Source organism: Melospiza melodia, chromosome 2 (assembly GCF_035770615.1).
Source record: "Melospiza melodia melodia isolate bMelMel2 chromosome 2, bMelMel2.pri, whole genome shotgun sequence".
NCBI classification, from domain to species: Eukaryota; Metazoa; Chordata; class Aves; order Passeriformes; family Passerellidae; genus Melospiza; species Melospiza melodia.
This window is the reverse complement of record NC_086195.1, coordinates 64,598,308-64,612,481: the sequence shown is the minus strand read 5'-3', so window position 1 is coordinate 64,612,481 and position 14,174 is coordinate 64,598,308. Positions and strand designations below refer to the sequence as shown.

Below are 14,174 nucleotides of genomic sequence, written 5' to 3'. Positions count from 1 at the left end.
AACTCTTGTCTAACAGTGAGCAGGAGCACACTGTCCTGGGAGAGCTGGAGGGCCATGCTGGCTGTTGTGCTTGCTCTTTTACCTGGTGAGAGACAACAGATCCATCTGCAGCAGGGCTCTCATCCAGGCCATGCAGGGCTACTGTAAGGTAGAGGACCCCTTTGGTCATCACCTGTACTCCCTCTCCTCACTCTCTCTTGTTATCTCCTATTAATGCAGGTGTTGGGATTGGAGCCTACATTGCTCAGTGGCCTGAAAAAATCATTCTGAGACCGGGAGGCTCTCTGACCATCTCCTGCTATCAGAGTTACAGTAACCTTGCCTATATGTTCTGGTACCAGCAGCCTCCAAGAAATGGTTTGAAGTTAATAGTCAGCAGCAGTACATGGAGTCATAACTCTTATGAGGATGGTTACTCTGAGGCCAAGTTTGAAGTAACCAGAGAGAATACTGATTACTCTCTGATGACAATCAAGAATGTGACAGCCCAGGATGCAGCCACGTATTTCTGTGCTGCGAATGATCGCACGGTGTAGCGACAGTGTTGAACACCAAGATAAAATCCCCACCTTCTCTGAGTGAGAGATGGAGTCTTTGAAAAATGTGAGACAGTTAGGAGAGGGGAAGAGGAAGAGCAGAAAGAAGACTTCATAGAGGTTGGGGCAATAGACCCAGGATATTTTGAATTGGAGAGCAACAGAGCAGTGCAGCAGCCTCTGTCTTCAAAGCTGAATTATTAATCAGATCCCTCCTTCCACCATCATATCTTTTCAGCGCACAGATATGGCCTGAAGAAGAGCTGTTTGCTAACTTTATCGGGTTCTGGTCGAAAGCATTGGATATTTATGAAAAGCATCCTAGTTGTTTCTAAAACAAGTCTGTAAAGCTCAGGGAGTCTCTGTAGACTGGCCTGCTTCTTTGCAGCTGCTTGTTCTGTAAAATCCACAGAATGGAGGACAGGTATGAATGATGCAGTCTCTAGTTTCCTGTAAAATTCTCCAGCAAAATAATATAATTGTTAGAAAACATATCCCTATATGTTTATTCCTTACACATTGTTGTTTTTCCTTGTCTGAAATCTTAGGCAGCACAGCCTCCAAAGCTCAAAAATCCTCCTATGAAAGACTTGGAAATAAAATTCAAGGATCTCCCTCCCCTTTGTTTTGTCACTCACATTAATTTCAATTCATGGCCTTCAAGTACTTTCCTTTTGACAGGTTACAAAGAAACGTTAAGGTGCAACAAGACTGGTCTCTGCTGGCATGTCTTGGAAATTGCCTTTTGAACATGACCTGAGGAGCTGCTAGCACCACATATTCCTTCAAAACTAATAGAGAGGTAACTTCCTTCTTTTTAAATGAAAGACACCTCATGGAAGACAGTCTGTGAGTGACAGTAAGTACACTAATGGAGCTCTAGACTGGAGATGCAGACAGAATAGTCTTAAATGAATTTTAGTCCAATGGATTAAGTCCCTGAATAAATAGTATTAAGGTCACAGATATACTAAGACCAAGGCAGGAAAATAATATTCCACTATTGGTTGTATTATTTAGGCAGTGACAGCCAAAAAAAAAAAAAAATCCTAAATGTATTTTTTGGAAGGATTCAATATATACAAACAAAAGTTCTGTATAAACAGACCTAATTGGTGATTAAGTACTCTGTTCACTGTTGTAGAAGAGAGAACAACCCAGAAGCATGCCGAGATGACCAGCCCGATACCTCACGTTCTGTAGTCCTCTCTCTTGGTCCTACATGTTACATCTTAGTCTATGTTTTTCATTCCCTTCTCTAGAACACTAACACCTCTTCCTAGCTAAACAGGCTGTATCAGAAATTGTGGCTTCTTCTCTGATATCTGAAAATAATAGAAAAAATATTTTGTGATTTTCCTGGTAGAATGACTTTGTTTTGAGGGATTTTCTCCTGTGCTTTACAGTCTCTTTCATATCCAGACAGACTCAAAGGAAGCCATTAAAGAGCAATATGAAAAACAGGCTTACTACAGATACTTGGTCAGGTTGCTAACTGTGTGTTGAAACTTTGTGAGACAAGACTGTGTCACTTACGTATAAGGGAGGGAGATAAATATTACCTCTCCCCATCAGTTCCCATCCCTTCAGACAGTCTGCAAAATGAAAGCTTGCTCTTACTCCTAGATGAAGCCTTTTCATAGGCAGAGGCACAAGCCCTGGGAGGATGCTTTCAAGCAACACCAAGCTACAGAGACCAACACCAGCCCGTAGTAAGCAAATGACTCTCATTGCAAACCAAAAATTGCAAACTGTGAGCTGGAGGTTTGCTTGTCATCCTGGGGACAGAAGAGAGATCATGCAGAAAGGAAAGCAGCATAAACATGGCCAAAGGAAAGCAGCATAAACATGGCCATGATCATTACCAAGTGAAAAATTACTGCATTTAAAGCCAACCAATAAAAGAATAAAAATGTTTCCATTTTATGTATAAGAAAAAAATCTTGATATTATAAATTGAGCAATAATGGATACGCTGAGAGGTGATTGGACTATCACACAGAAACAGCAATGGCAAAGGAAGGATGTGGTCTGTGGTTGTGTCATGGTTTAGCCCCAGCCAGCATCAAGCCCCACAGCTGCTTGCTCACTCCCCACCCACAGGACTGGAGAGAGAATCGGAAAAGCACAAGTGAAACACTCGTGGCTGAGATAAAGACAGTTTAAGAGGTAAAGCAAAAACTGTGCACACGAGCAAATGACAACAAGGAATTCATTCTCCTTTTGCCATGGACGGGCAGGTGTTCAGCCATTCCCAGAAAGGCAGCACCCCGTCACACATAACGGTGCTTGGGAAGACAAACACCATCTCTCCAAACACCTTTCTCTTCCTTCTTCTTCCCCCTACTTGCCTCTTTCACATACTGAACGTGACACCATGGGATATGGAATATTCCTTGGATCATTTGGGATCAGCTCTCCCTGCTGTCCCTCCTCCCAGGTTCCCATGCACCACCAGCCTTCTTGCCAGCATGGGGGTATGAGAAGCAGAAAAGTCCTTGAATGTCATGTAAGCACTGCTCAGCAATAACAAAAACATTTCTCTCTTGCCAACAGTATTTGCAGAACAAGCCCAAAGCACAACCTCACTGTTGCTACTGTGAGGGAAATTAACTGTACAGCAGTCCAAACCAGCATAAGTAATCATGGCAATCATTCCTAGTTAACAAAAACAGGGGGTGGAGTCATGGGTGGGATTGTTTTTGTAGGAGACTATATCATTGTGGGGACAGGGGGATCCACGATGATACATTCCCCAGGAAGCCTTTACAAAAACCCAAGGGTGCATGAGCCTTGCGGCAGAGCATGTGAAGGCAGCTGCACAGAATCCTGCAGCAGAGCAGGCATGTTCTGCTTTGGTTTCTCTTAACAGACCTTCTGTGCTGGGACTTACTTTCATCATCTGAGAACTGAGCCTGCCCTCCGTGGCAAGCCAGCTAGGAAATTCTGAGATATCGAAACTCATTTTCACCAAACCAAACTGTTACTGCAGATGCACCTGAAGCCTATCAACCATGCAATTGGAATTATTATTTTTTTCCAGATTAACCAATGTTTGCAATGGATGACAAAATGGTTCTTTCTTAAAGTGATACAAGTATTACGGAAAGAATTCTGACATATAGCAGGTATCTCCCAGAGGCACTGCATAAAATGTGTTGGGCTTTTTTCTCTGAAATAATCCTCCAAGATCTGCTGACTGCCTCATGCCTGTGAGAGCAAAAGTTGCCTGTAATCCCCATCCCCACTGTCTCACTGCAGTTCTTCCTAATGGCTATGAAGGTTTTGTGTGGGACCAGTCAACAGATTCTTCTGGGCCCTCCTTGTGTGGATTATTTTAACCTATCAGAAAACTGAAGGGGATCCTGAAAGACTATCCAAGACAGCTGGCCTGCCATGGAAGGGGAAACAAAGGGATTTGTTTTAGTTCCCTGCCAAAGCTGCACCACGTGCATTTGACTATGAAAACCACAAAGCACATATAATTTGATTATTAACTTCACAAGTTACAGAAAAGAAGGCTTCACAATGCTTGGAATATAAGACTGACAGTGAGGAAGTTCTAGGTCTAGAAATGTTCTGTTCCTAGATAGTGACAACCTTTGGGTGTATCTGCTTGTTTTTGAGATATGCCAAATGAGAATGGCAGATAAAATCAGTGATGTAACATGGAGATTGGAGAAAGGTTGCAAAAGCAACTTGGGGTGAAATGTAGACAAGGTATCAAACAAATCTGGGAAATGCTTTTATGAATTCTACACACTATACAACTGATTCCAAGCTGGTTTTCTGCCATATCCCAGAGACTGATGCTTGGAATTTCAAATGCCAAAAATTATCTTTTGGGCTTCGCTTATAGTAAGGCAGCTGCAGTGCATCTCTTCACTTAGCTTACGATACATCACTTTGTCACTGTGTACACCTCTGGGTTGTCTTTCGGCAGTGGCACAAAACTTACAGTAATAGGTAAGGAATTTTTGTTTCCTCTTTTAATTCTTCTCTGCCATGTCTTCTCTTTAGAAAATTTCATTACTATGCTCCCTATCATTATTAAACTGGTGTGTGTTAGTAACCCTGTCTACTTGAGAGAATAGAATAAGTAGGGACACTCCTTTTCATTTTGGAGAACGGAATGAATGTGTTTTCGGTAAAGAAAAAGTTAAAAGCTGTCCCTAGAAAGAATGAGGATAAGGAATGGGACAAATAAGGTGCGCATGACATTACAAAAAGTTGTCCTAATGAATCAACATGTACAAAAAATTCCCCAAAAGTATGGCTACTCTCTATAATGCTGGTTCTGCTGGGGCTAGAGATGATTAAGGACAAGTGAGTGAAAAGCTGTCTATCTCTCTGGAAATAACTGACTTACAGTTACACTTTGAAGGGGTCTAGGAAACTAAATCAAGCTGATACAAGCTTAAATTACCTTGGATCTTCGAAGGGTGAATTAAAGAATGTGTTGTCTCAGATAACCAGGAAAAACACATGTGCTAGCATTTTTGGTTGATAAAAAAAAAGGCAAAAATAAATGCTTAACTTTATAATAAGCAATCCTAAAATCTCACTGCAGATTTTTAAGTCCTTGTTGTTATGGAAAGTAGCTCTCCACTGCACAGCTAGTTTCTTTCCACTGTACAGGCTTGCCAGGATGGTGATAAAAACATCATTAAGGACAACTGTCTTACTATTTCAGAATACATTATAAACAGCCACTGAAAACCATAGAAGAATATATGATTCATTTCAAGGGGAAGGAGCTCTCAGAGAATGTTTCTTTCTGAGCCACGTTTATGGATTTGGATTGTCCAAATCTGGGGAAAAGATGGCTGATGCTCAGATACTGAGAAATTATGGAAGAATTGATTCCTCAGATATTTGTGCCACGTTGTGCCACTACAGAATAAATTGATAACAAACAGTGAAATTCAATCTCCATAGGAAAAAATGATCAGCACAGTTTTTGAAATTCAAAGTTTATCTGAGATGCCTGAGCTGGTAAAAATGAATATGCTGACCCCTCATTGACCATAGCATTTATGCAGCAAATGTGAATAATCATCACCAGGGGAGGACAAAGAATAAAAGCAGAGACTTCCTTTCAAGGAAAGCCTTCCAGAGAAAGGGAAAGGGAAATGGAAAGGGAAAGGGGGCATGTTTAGGAACTTCTATGAATGGCAGAGTGGACCAAGACACTGTGCTATATATTAGAAATTTTTTTTTATGTTATAAAAAGGCATTTATCTTATAAATGAACAATACCCAAAAAGTTGAACAAATTTTAAAGGAAATGTGGTTATTTAGCTGAGAAAAAGAAATTACTTAGTCTGCATGTGGGAAATATTTTCTAATATTCTAATATGACCCCTAGATAAATAGATAAATGTTCTCTAAAGACATGGTGGAACCTCCAACAAATGATTCACCTACACCTAAAGCAAAAGGGCTCTGGACAGGGTGTATCTGATGTTGACCTCAGCTGTTTAGACACACAGATTTTGGTGGTGTTCCCTTACAGACCTGTTTTTTTTAGAAGACCTGAGTACTTTGTGTTTCTTCTTTTGCTGGTACCACATGAGGGGAGGGTTAGTCCACAGGCTTGGTTCAGAGGTCTGGGAGTAGAGGAGAGGTTTTTCTGCAGCTGCAAAATGGTGTGAATAATGAGCAATTGTTCTTTGGCAGTGGGACAAAACTTACGGTAATAGGTAAGTAGGAAGGCAGATCTCTTTGATCTATGTGATACTGGTTAGGGGACAAGAACATTCTTAATTAAAAGTTTATTATTGATAATTTTTCATGCAGCCATGAGAACAGGAGTAATGCTTTATAGCTTCCGTATTAAAATGAGATGTGCTACAATGAAACTGTAGAATTTGAAAGCAAAGATTTTGAGATCTCTGTGTCTGCAGCGTTTATCTTTCATATCGGGGAAATTCATGAAGGGAGAAGGGGATAAACAATTTTGTTTCCTCTTAATCTCCCAGGAAATATTATAGAGGTTGGGAATGAAAACGACCAGTATAGAAGACTAAACTGATCAGACTGATCAGACTAGACTGACTGACAGGGCTGCTGATCAGACACTTCTTCCAGTTTTGACTTTTAGCAGTCTCCTTTTTCCATTTCTAACCTGCTCATTCTCTTACTCTTCCTGGTAGTATTATTATTCTTTCTGTCTCCCTTTTTACCTGTCTTTTTTTTTTTTTAATGGGGCAATGTTATTTTGCAGGTTTTATACTTTTCTTTTGTGCCCTCCTATCTGTTTCCATCTCTTCACTCATTAGCCTTTAGGGCTATGACCTGAAGAATTTGTCAGAGAGATTTCTTGGAAAGGAAAAAAAATCATAACACCAAGTGTTGGCAGGGAGAAGTAGGAGCGATCAAGCTCTCTTCATACCCACGAAAAGGAAAGCAGAGCAGTGCTAAACCCTCTAGGGAGTTACCTCTATTTAATATCCAGGTCATCTAAAGTCTGTAAAAGCTCATACAGAAGCAGCCTGGGAATCTTAGCAGAGCAAGCTCTGCTGGTCACAATTAAGGCATCATTTGAATGCAAACACCAGGGCTTAGGGGACAAGATCTCTGCAAGATATTAATTTCTGCTCATTCTGCTCCCTCTCTCTCTCTGCAAAGGACAGAGCGCTCAGGAAGAACGTCCACAATTCACTGTGCCTTCATGCAAAAAAACCAACCCAGAGTAATAATTTTCTCTTTGGCTCCATTGTTTTGCCTACATTCCTTTTTCCTGCAGCACTCACAGACCTCATGGGTTTCTCATGCAGGATGGGTCAAAAAGGCATTTTGATTTAGTATATGGAAACCCCTCCTGTCATTTAGGGTCACTGCATGACTTCTGAGTAACTTCTCATGTCTGCCTTGAACATCCTTCTGACTGAACTCTGTTCTCAGTTATCATGCAAGTAGGTATTAAACACTTTAGGACAGGGAAACACATTTGATTTGCAAGTCTATGGAATCTTGCAATATTCTAGTAAGGTGTGTAGCCTAGGATCAGAGCTTCTCATACCTACAATAATTTAAAAATTAAATGACATAAAATTCATGTTTAATGTTTTAAAAATGCATTGGTTAAGACTCAAGGCAAGACCCATCCCTGGCAGATTCATGTTACCTGCCTCAATTGTTTTTCACTTCAGACAGTGAGAAGGATCAACTCCTTCCTTGATTCCTTCCTTCCTTCCTTCCTTCCTTCCTTCCTTCCTTCCTTCCTTCCTTCCTTCCTTCCTGCTCATCTCATAGACGGGGGCCAAGTAGGGTATCCCATGCCAGTACAATTCTGAACACTGCAATGACCATCATGTCTTAACTCCCTCTCCAGGAATGCAACCCAGTTTGCTGAAGATGTTTGTGCCCTAAAACAGACTTTTTTAACTTCTAAGACAATACTACAAATACAGGCCTTACTTACAGCAAAAGTGGGGACTTTTCTGCTCATCTGTTTGCTCCATTTCTTTGTGGATTTGTATGCTTCTGGCAAGAGGCCATACAAGAATTTCATGTGCTTGTGCATTTCTGTGGTCAGACCCAGGAAAACTGTGTGTGATGAGCGAAAAGAAATCCTTCCACTGTCCTGGTGTGTCATATCCAGTAGACATAAATTGTCCAATAGACAGCAGTTAAAAGGCCAGGTATTTCAGGAGTAACACGGCACAAACTCAGGACCATTTCCAGGGGGTTCTGATTGAACAGAGGGATGGAGGCTCTGGACTGTTGCAGACATTTTTTCACAGAAATCCTTTCTTTGAGATTTGTGCATCTTCTGGGAAGTAAAGGCTCCAGAAGAAGAATGTAAACAATTGTTATTAGCTGCTGTAGAATGCAATAAGATGCACCTGTGATTGGTTCATGTTCCATGTTTATAATTAAGGGCCAATCACAGGAGCAAGCTGGGGACAGAGTCCCTAGACACAGAACTTTGTTATAGATTCTTTTCTATTCTATTCTTAGCTTAGCCGCTCTGCAACTTCTCTCCTTCTTCTTTTTAGTATAGTTATAATGTATTCTATATCATATATCAATAAATCCAGCCTTCTAATCATCAAACAAGATTCTCATCCTTCTCTCACCATAGAGACCCTAACTGAGTCGCTGTAATACTGGACCATGTTGCTTTGTGTTTCAGGCAAGAATGATGAAATCATACCTCCAGCCGTGGCCATCTTTTCCCCATCAAAGCAGGAGATCCAGCAGAAGAGCAAGGCCACGCTGGTGTGCCTGGCCTCTGGTTTCTACCCTGACCACCTGACTCTGGTCTGGAGCGTGAATGGTGTGAAAAGGACCGAAGGGGTGGGGACAGATGAGTACTCCACACAGAATGGGAGCACCTACTCGCTGACCAGCCGACTGAGGATGCCAGCCTGGGAGTGGTTCAACCCTCTGAATCGCTTTGAGTGTGTTGCCAATTTTTTTCAGAATGGAACAACAGCCTCAATAAACAAATTTATCCATGGTGATGCTGGTGAGTAAAGAAACATCTCTTACCATGCTGTATCAGACAGAAATCACAAATCAAAAGAGCAAGTGTTGTGATATGAGCCACATCTATAGGTAGCTTCCATACAAGGTGTTCTTCTGGCACAATTACAGACCTAAAGATCTGGGTATTAGCATATGTCTCTTCCCATTCCTGGGCCTTGTCCCTGGGTTACCATTCTACATCTAGGGTTTCTTCAGGCTTTCCACTGAGAAATCTCTGTAGTAGAATAAATTGAACAGTATCATAAAACACCTACTTTCAGTAGAAAGAATGAGGCAGTGTTTGATAAACTGAAACTTCTAAAATCTGTATTCTGTTTGCTCTGAAGAGAAACGTGACTTTCTGCTCCTTTTTGTCTTTCAGGTTGTGCACTCACCGAAGGTACGTGTGGCTTCTCACATAAAGGGAATTTTGCCTCTTCTCTCAGGCAATTATCAGTATGTATTTTAATGCCAGTTTTACTGACATTATGTACAACGTGTGGGAGATATCTGCTGTATGAATAGCTTCTACTTTCTCCTGTAAGTGATTTGCATGTGATATTAAAGAAAACAAAAACAAAAGAAAAGGAACAAGAGTTTTTTGGAGGGCTGTTTATGCATATTGTCTGTAGCTCTGCTTTGGGGTTTCGCTCTCCCCTATGATTCCATTTTGAAAACTGATGGAGTCATGGTGCCTTCCTGTAGATTGTCATTTACTCTTCATATTCTCCTCCACTCCTAGAAACTGACTTCCGTTAGGAATATTTTGCTCAGCCATCAAAGAAATGATCCATACTTACCTAAGTGATTCGGACGTCAAGATTCAGGATGTAATATTCTGACTATTTCTCAGTATCAAACTGAGAACAATTCCCATGACGAGTCACATTCTGCTCCTCACGTCTGTCATGTGTGGAGAATATCCACAAATTACATTCTTTCCACTTTATGTACATATTTGTACACTCCTGTTTTTCAAGAACTTCCTGAATGCTTCAGGAATCTTAAGGATGAACCAAGACAGATCTTGTATCTCAATTCTATGGTAGCCCCTTAAGAGTGAAAAATCTTCAAGAATAAAACCTCTAGAAGGCATGTTATTCTGGGCTTTGTGAAACTTTCCTGATACATCAGCAGCACTCATAATGCCACTGACAATAATGAGACAAAATAAAACATTGGTATCTTTTGATTCAGACTCCTTTGCGTTCCTAACTGGGATGTCAGATGAGCAGCCCAGTTCATCAGTAGGTATGGAACTCAGTACTTTCCCAGAATAAAGCCAATCTCTGTCTTTCCTAGACTTGCTTTCTCTTTTGGCTCTTTGAGTCACTGTGTTCTGTCCCTTCCCTGGTTCTCTGGTGCCAACAGAGCCACTCATTTGCCTCTAGTTCCTTTATGTTGCTTAGCTAAAGATTTCAAGGGTTCTCATTTGATGAAAGCTCCATTACAGCCAGCATCTTGTAATGATGATGATGAAAATGGAATACACAAATAGAAATGGTGTTTGACTTGCAGAGTCGTACTTGCGGTATGGAAATTCCCTGAAGCTCACTTACCTCATCCTCTGTGGCAAAGCCTTGGTCTATGCAGTTTTGGTGAGTGGTCTGGTGTGGACAGCCAAGGTAAGTCAGAGTGGCCCAGGAAGGCTGGGCTTTTACTCACTAGTCAAGGATCAGTGGATGCAGGCTAAACCTGTTCTCAGAGGTGTGGCTGTTCTGCAGGTGCTCTGCCAGGCTTTGTGCAGTTCAGCCTGAAAAATCACAAATGATGGGATTTCTCTTTCTGTTTTTCCAGAACTCAAATGAAATCAATGCTGTCTAGCAGAGGAATTCCTTCTCACAATCCTCTTTAAATTCATGAAAAAGATGAGAATTAAGGACAAGTTGCCCAGAAAGTAAATGAGGGAAAGATCAGATATATCATGCAGTTGTGTAACCATTGTACAGCTTACAGCTCCAGAGAAAATAGCAGGCAGTTTTTTGAAGTGATGCAGGGCATAAAATGTGGTCAAATGTTTACAAAGATTTATAATGAATAGTGGGATCAGTCTGAAGAAATGGGATAAATTAAACAAACTACCAGGAAATGTTTTTTATTAGTAAGTTTTTCCTACGGCAGAAACATCCATGCAGTGAGAGCAGCAGAAGTCTCTGCACTTGACCCTTTAAAAGCAGAAGAGGGAGATGTATTTGAAACATGACCTGGTAGAGTTGAGGGCAAGGATGCCAATCATCTCAGTTATTCTTTTTTTGGTCCTTTTGCAAGGATATACTGGAGGGGCTAGATTTGCCCATTTCTGCATCATAATCCTAGAATCACAGAATGATTTGTGCTAGAAAGAACATTTAGAGATTATCTACTTCCCTCCCCACTCTGAAATGGGCAGGGATATCCTTCATTGGACCAGGTTGCTCAAAGCCCCATGCAACCAGGCCTCAAACACTTCCAGGGGTGGGACGTCCACAGCTTCTCTGGGAAACCTGTTCCACTGTCTCAGCACCCTCCGCAGAACAAATGTCTTCCTTTAATCTGAAGCTACCCTGTATCTGTTTAAATCCAGGGCTCTTCATCCCATCACTGCAGGCCTTGGCAAAACATCTCTGTTTTTCATAAAAGTCCCCCACTGCTGTATCTGGGAAGGCCCCAGGCCGGCCTGTCCAGAGGCTTTTCTGCTCCAGTCTCAAGAGGGGTTGTTCTCTCAGCCTGTCTCCATACCCTGAGCCCCTGTGACTGGCTTTTGTGGGCCTCCTTGGGACCTGCTCTGTCATGGCCATGAGTTTCCTGTGCTGGGGCCTCCAGAGCTGGACACAGAACTGCAGGTGGGATTGGTGGGGGCTCACATGGGCCCGCTCTCTGAGTCTGCCCAGGTCCCTGTGGTTGGCATCCCTTCCCTCAAACACACCAAGGGCCACACAGCTCTGTGTCAGCTGTGAACTTGCTGAGGGTGCCCTTGCTCCCTGTGTCAATGAGACACTGATGAGAGTTGAAAAAATGCTTTTGGCCCCAGTACAGACCTCTGAGGGAAACGGTTTGTGACTGACTGCCACTTGAACACTCAGCCATGGATGGTAACTCTTTGGGCAAGGTCATGCAGCCAATTTCTCTATTTGTTTCCGTTGGTTGGTGTATGTTTTTGTCTTCTCTGCTGTTTTACAGTTCTTCTAATTTTATCCCATTTTGTTTTCAATTAGACCGGTGTCAAGTTATCTAGAGAATAAAAGAAGAGCCCTTGTCATCACATCAGCAGGAACATGACAAGTTTGCTACCTTTCCATAGCAAAATATCTAAGCTTCTACGAACTTCTGAATATAATTTTTTTGTAATTGTCTGTTGCCATCCTGTTCTTCACTATTTTGTAATCACTGCTGAGCTTTCCCTGTACTTCCATATCATAATGTATCATATTTTCTTGTAACATATCTTTAAAAGTAGCACCTTCTTAATGCTCAGAGGCTGGGAACTCATCTCCTTGATTTAGGAATAAAGGTTTTGCTTCTTTTCCCTTGAAAAGCCCGAGTCGTTGCTTTTAAATTTGGTCTTCTGTAGTAATAGTGTCCTACCACACAACTTTCAATGATGAATAGTGCCATAAGCAACTCTCATTAAAGATCATTCACTGACAATCCCTGTAGAAATAACTTATCTGTTAGGGGAACAGCAGAGACTCATCCACTACTCACACTGTGCACCAACAAGTGGAGCAGGGCTGTGGGCTTTGGAGTCTTGCCCTCGCCAGGGGCTGCTTTGGAGCCAGAAGAGCTGCATAATTCAAAGGTGGTAGAGAAGAAAACAGCACTCCAGCCAGATGAGAAGTGACATTCTCTAGGGAGAGGCATGGGAGCTGCTTCTTCTCTCTCTTCGTTCTTTTGTGAGATTAGCTTGGTGAAGACACCAGACTCACTGTGGCAGTGAAGAAAAATTTGGTGAAGAGATGAAAATTCACCTGACACTTAATGTGTTTGTTTCAAAAGGATCTGATGACAGACTTGAGAGGAATCTGTCATAACTCTTTTCATGTCATTAAAGAAAAAAGCTGCATCTTAGTGCCCGAGGGCAGATGGGTATAAAGCTGTAAAATGCAGTTGTTTTTCCTGCTCTATGTTTGACACTCCTCTAATCTCCTCAAAACACTTCAGAAGAGGAGAAAATATCCTACTGAACCAAGGGATTTATTTGGTGTTCTGTTTATATGGAGAACGGAAATAACTTAAGTAGGCTCATGGCTGCTTGAAACAAAACAGAGAGCTGTTTCCTGAAAAAAACTTTTCACAAAAATGCTTCATGGGTTCTTACATTCACAAGATGTGAACTACCTGGTCTAGGGAAAGGTGTCCCCTTTGGAGAAGAAAGGAAAGGAACAGCTCTCAGCAAGTGGGAATCGCGAGAAGGTTGTACAAAGGGGCACATTTCAGGGGATACAACAAAGATAAGCAAACAGAGACATCTTTTGATTCTGATGATGGGTTCTTTTCCCAAGAAACCCCATTGTTCATGCCCTATGAAGTTAGATTAGATTGGAGCACAGCAGAATGGAGTATCAACAAAAAATAATTCCAGCTCAGCCAGAAACACATTAGGATGAATATAATTTATTAGGACATTTGGTGAAAATGACTGCATTTATCAGGGCTGTCAGAAGAATCCCCAGATCAATCTTGTCCTCACACAGACAGACTTTCAGAATGGTCATGGTAGAACTTGCTCAAAGTGAACACAGGACAAACTTGGGCATAGGCATTTTTGGAGCACACGAGCTATGGTGTGAAGCAGGGACATAACTAAGAGGTTCTATGTAAGAAAAGAATTTGTCAAATGACAGAGACTTCCTTTTACACTCTGGAATAAGAAGAATGTTCCCACACTGAATTCATATCTGTCATTCTCTGGAAATGGAGACCAAGGTCAGCAATCCAATCCTGTTCTTTTCCAAGCTTGCTACAAGCCTTGAAATTCTCATTCCCACACACTTCTGCTATTATACAGGTGATTGTGCAGAGAGAGCACTTTAAAAGAGAGACACATACATATCTGGGCTCATATAATGTCTCCTTTTTCTTTTCTTTCTATTGAATTGAAGTATTTTTAAAGGAAAGCTTTTGTCCATCAAGCTCTTTTCCAAGATTGTTTTCTACAGAGGATATTTGCGATGGGGTTGATGC

General features: G+C 41.5%; 1 gene segment (V, D, J or C); it reads left to right on the top strand.

Annotated features, from left to right (window-relative positions):
• Nucleotides 1-4,848: 4,848 nt before the first annotated feature.
• LOC134414985 (T cell receptor beta chain MC.7.G5-like) lies at nucleotides 4,849-12,525 on the top strand. The segment is given in 6 exon segments: nucleotides 4,849-4,862; nucleotides 6,156-6,238; nucleotides 8,677-9,012; nucleotides 9,394-9,411; nucleotides 10,530-10,636; nucleotides 12,206-12,525. Coding segments are annotated over 6 exon segments (585 nt in total).
• The last annotated feature ends 1,649 nt before the right edge of the window (nucleotides 12,526-14,174 follow it).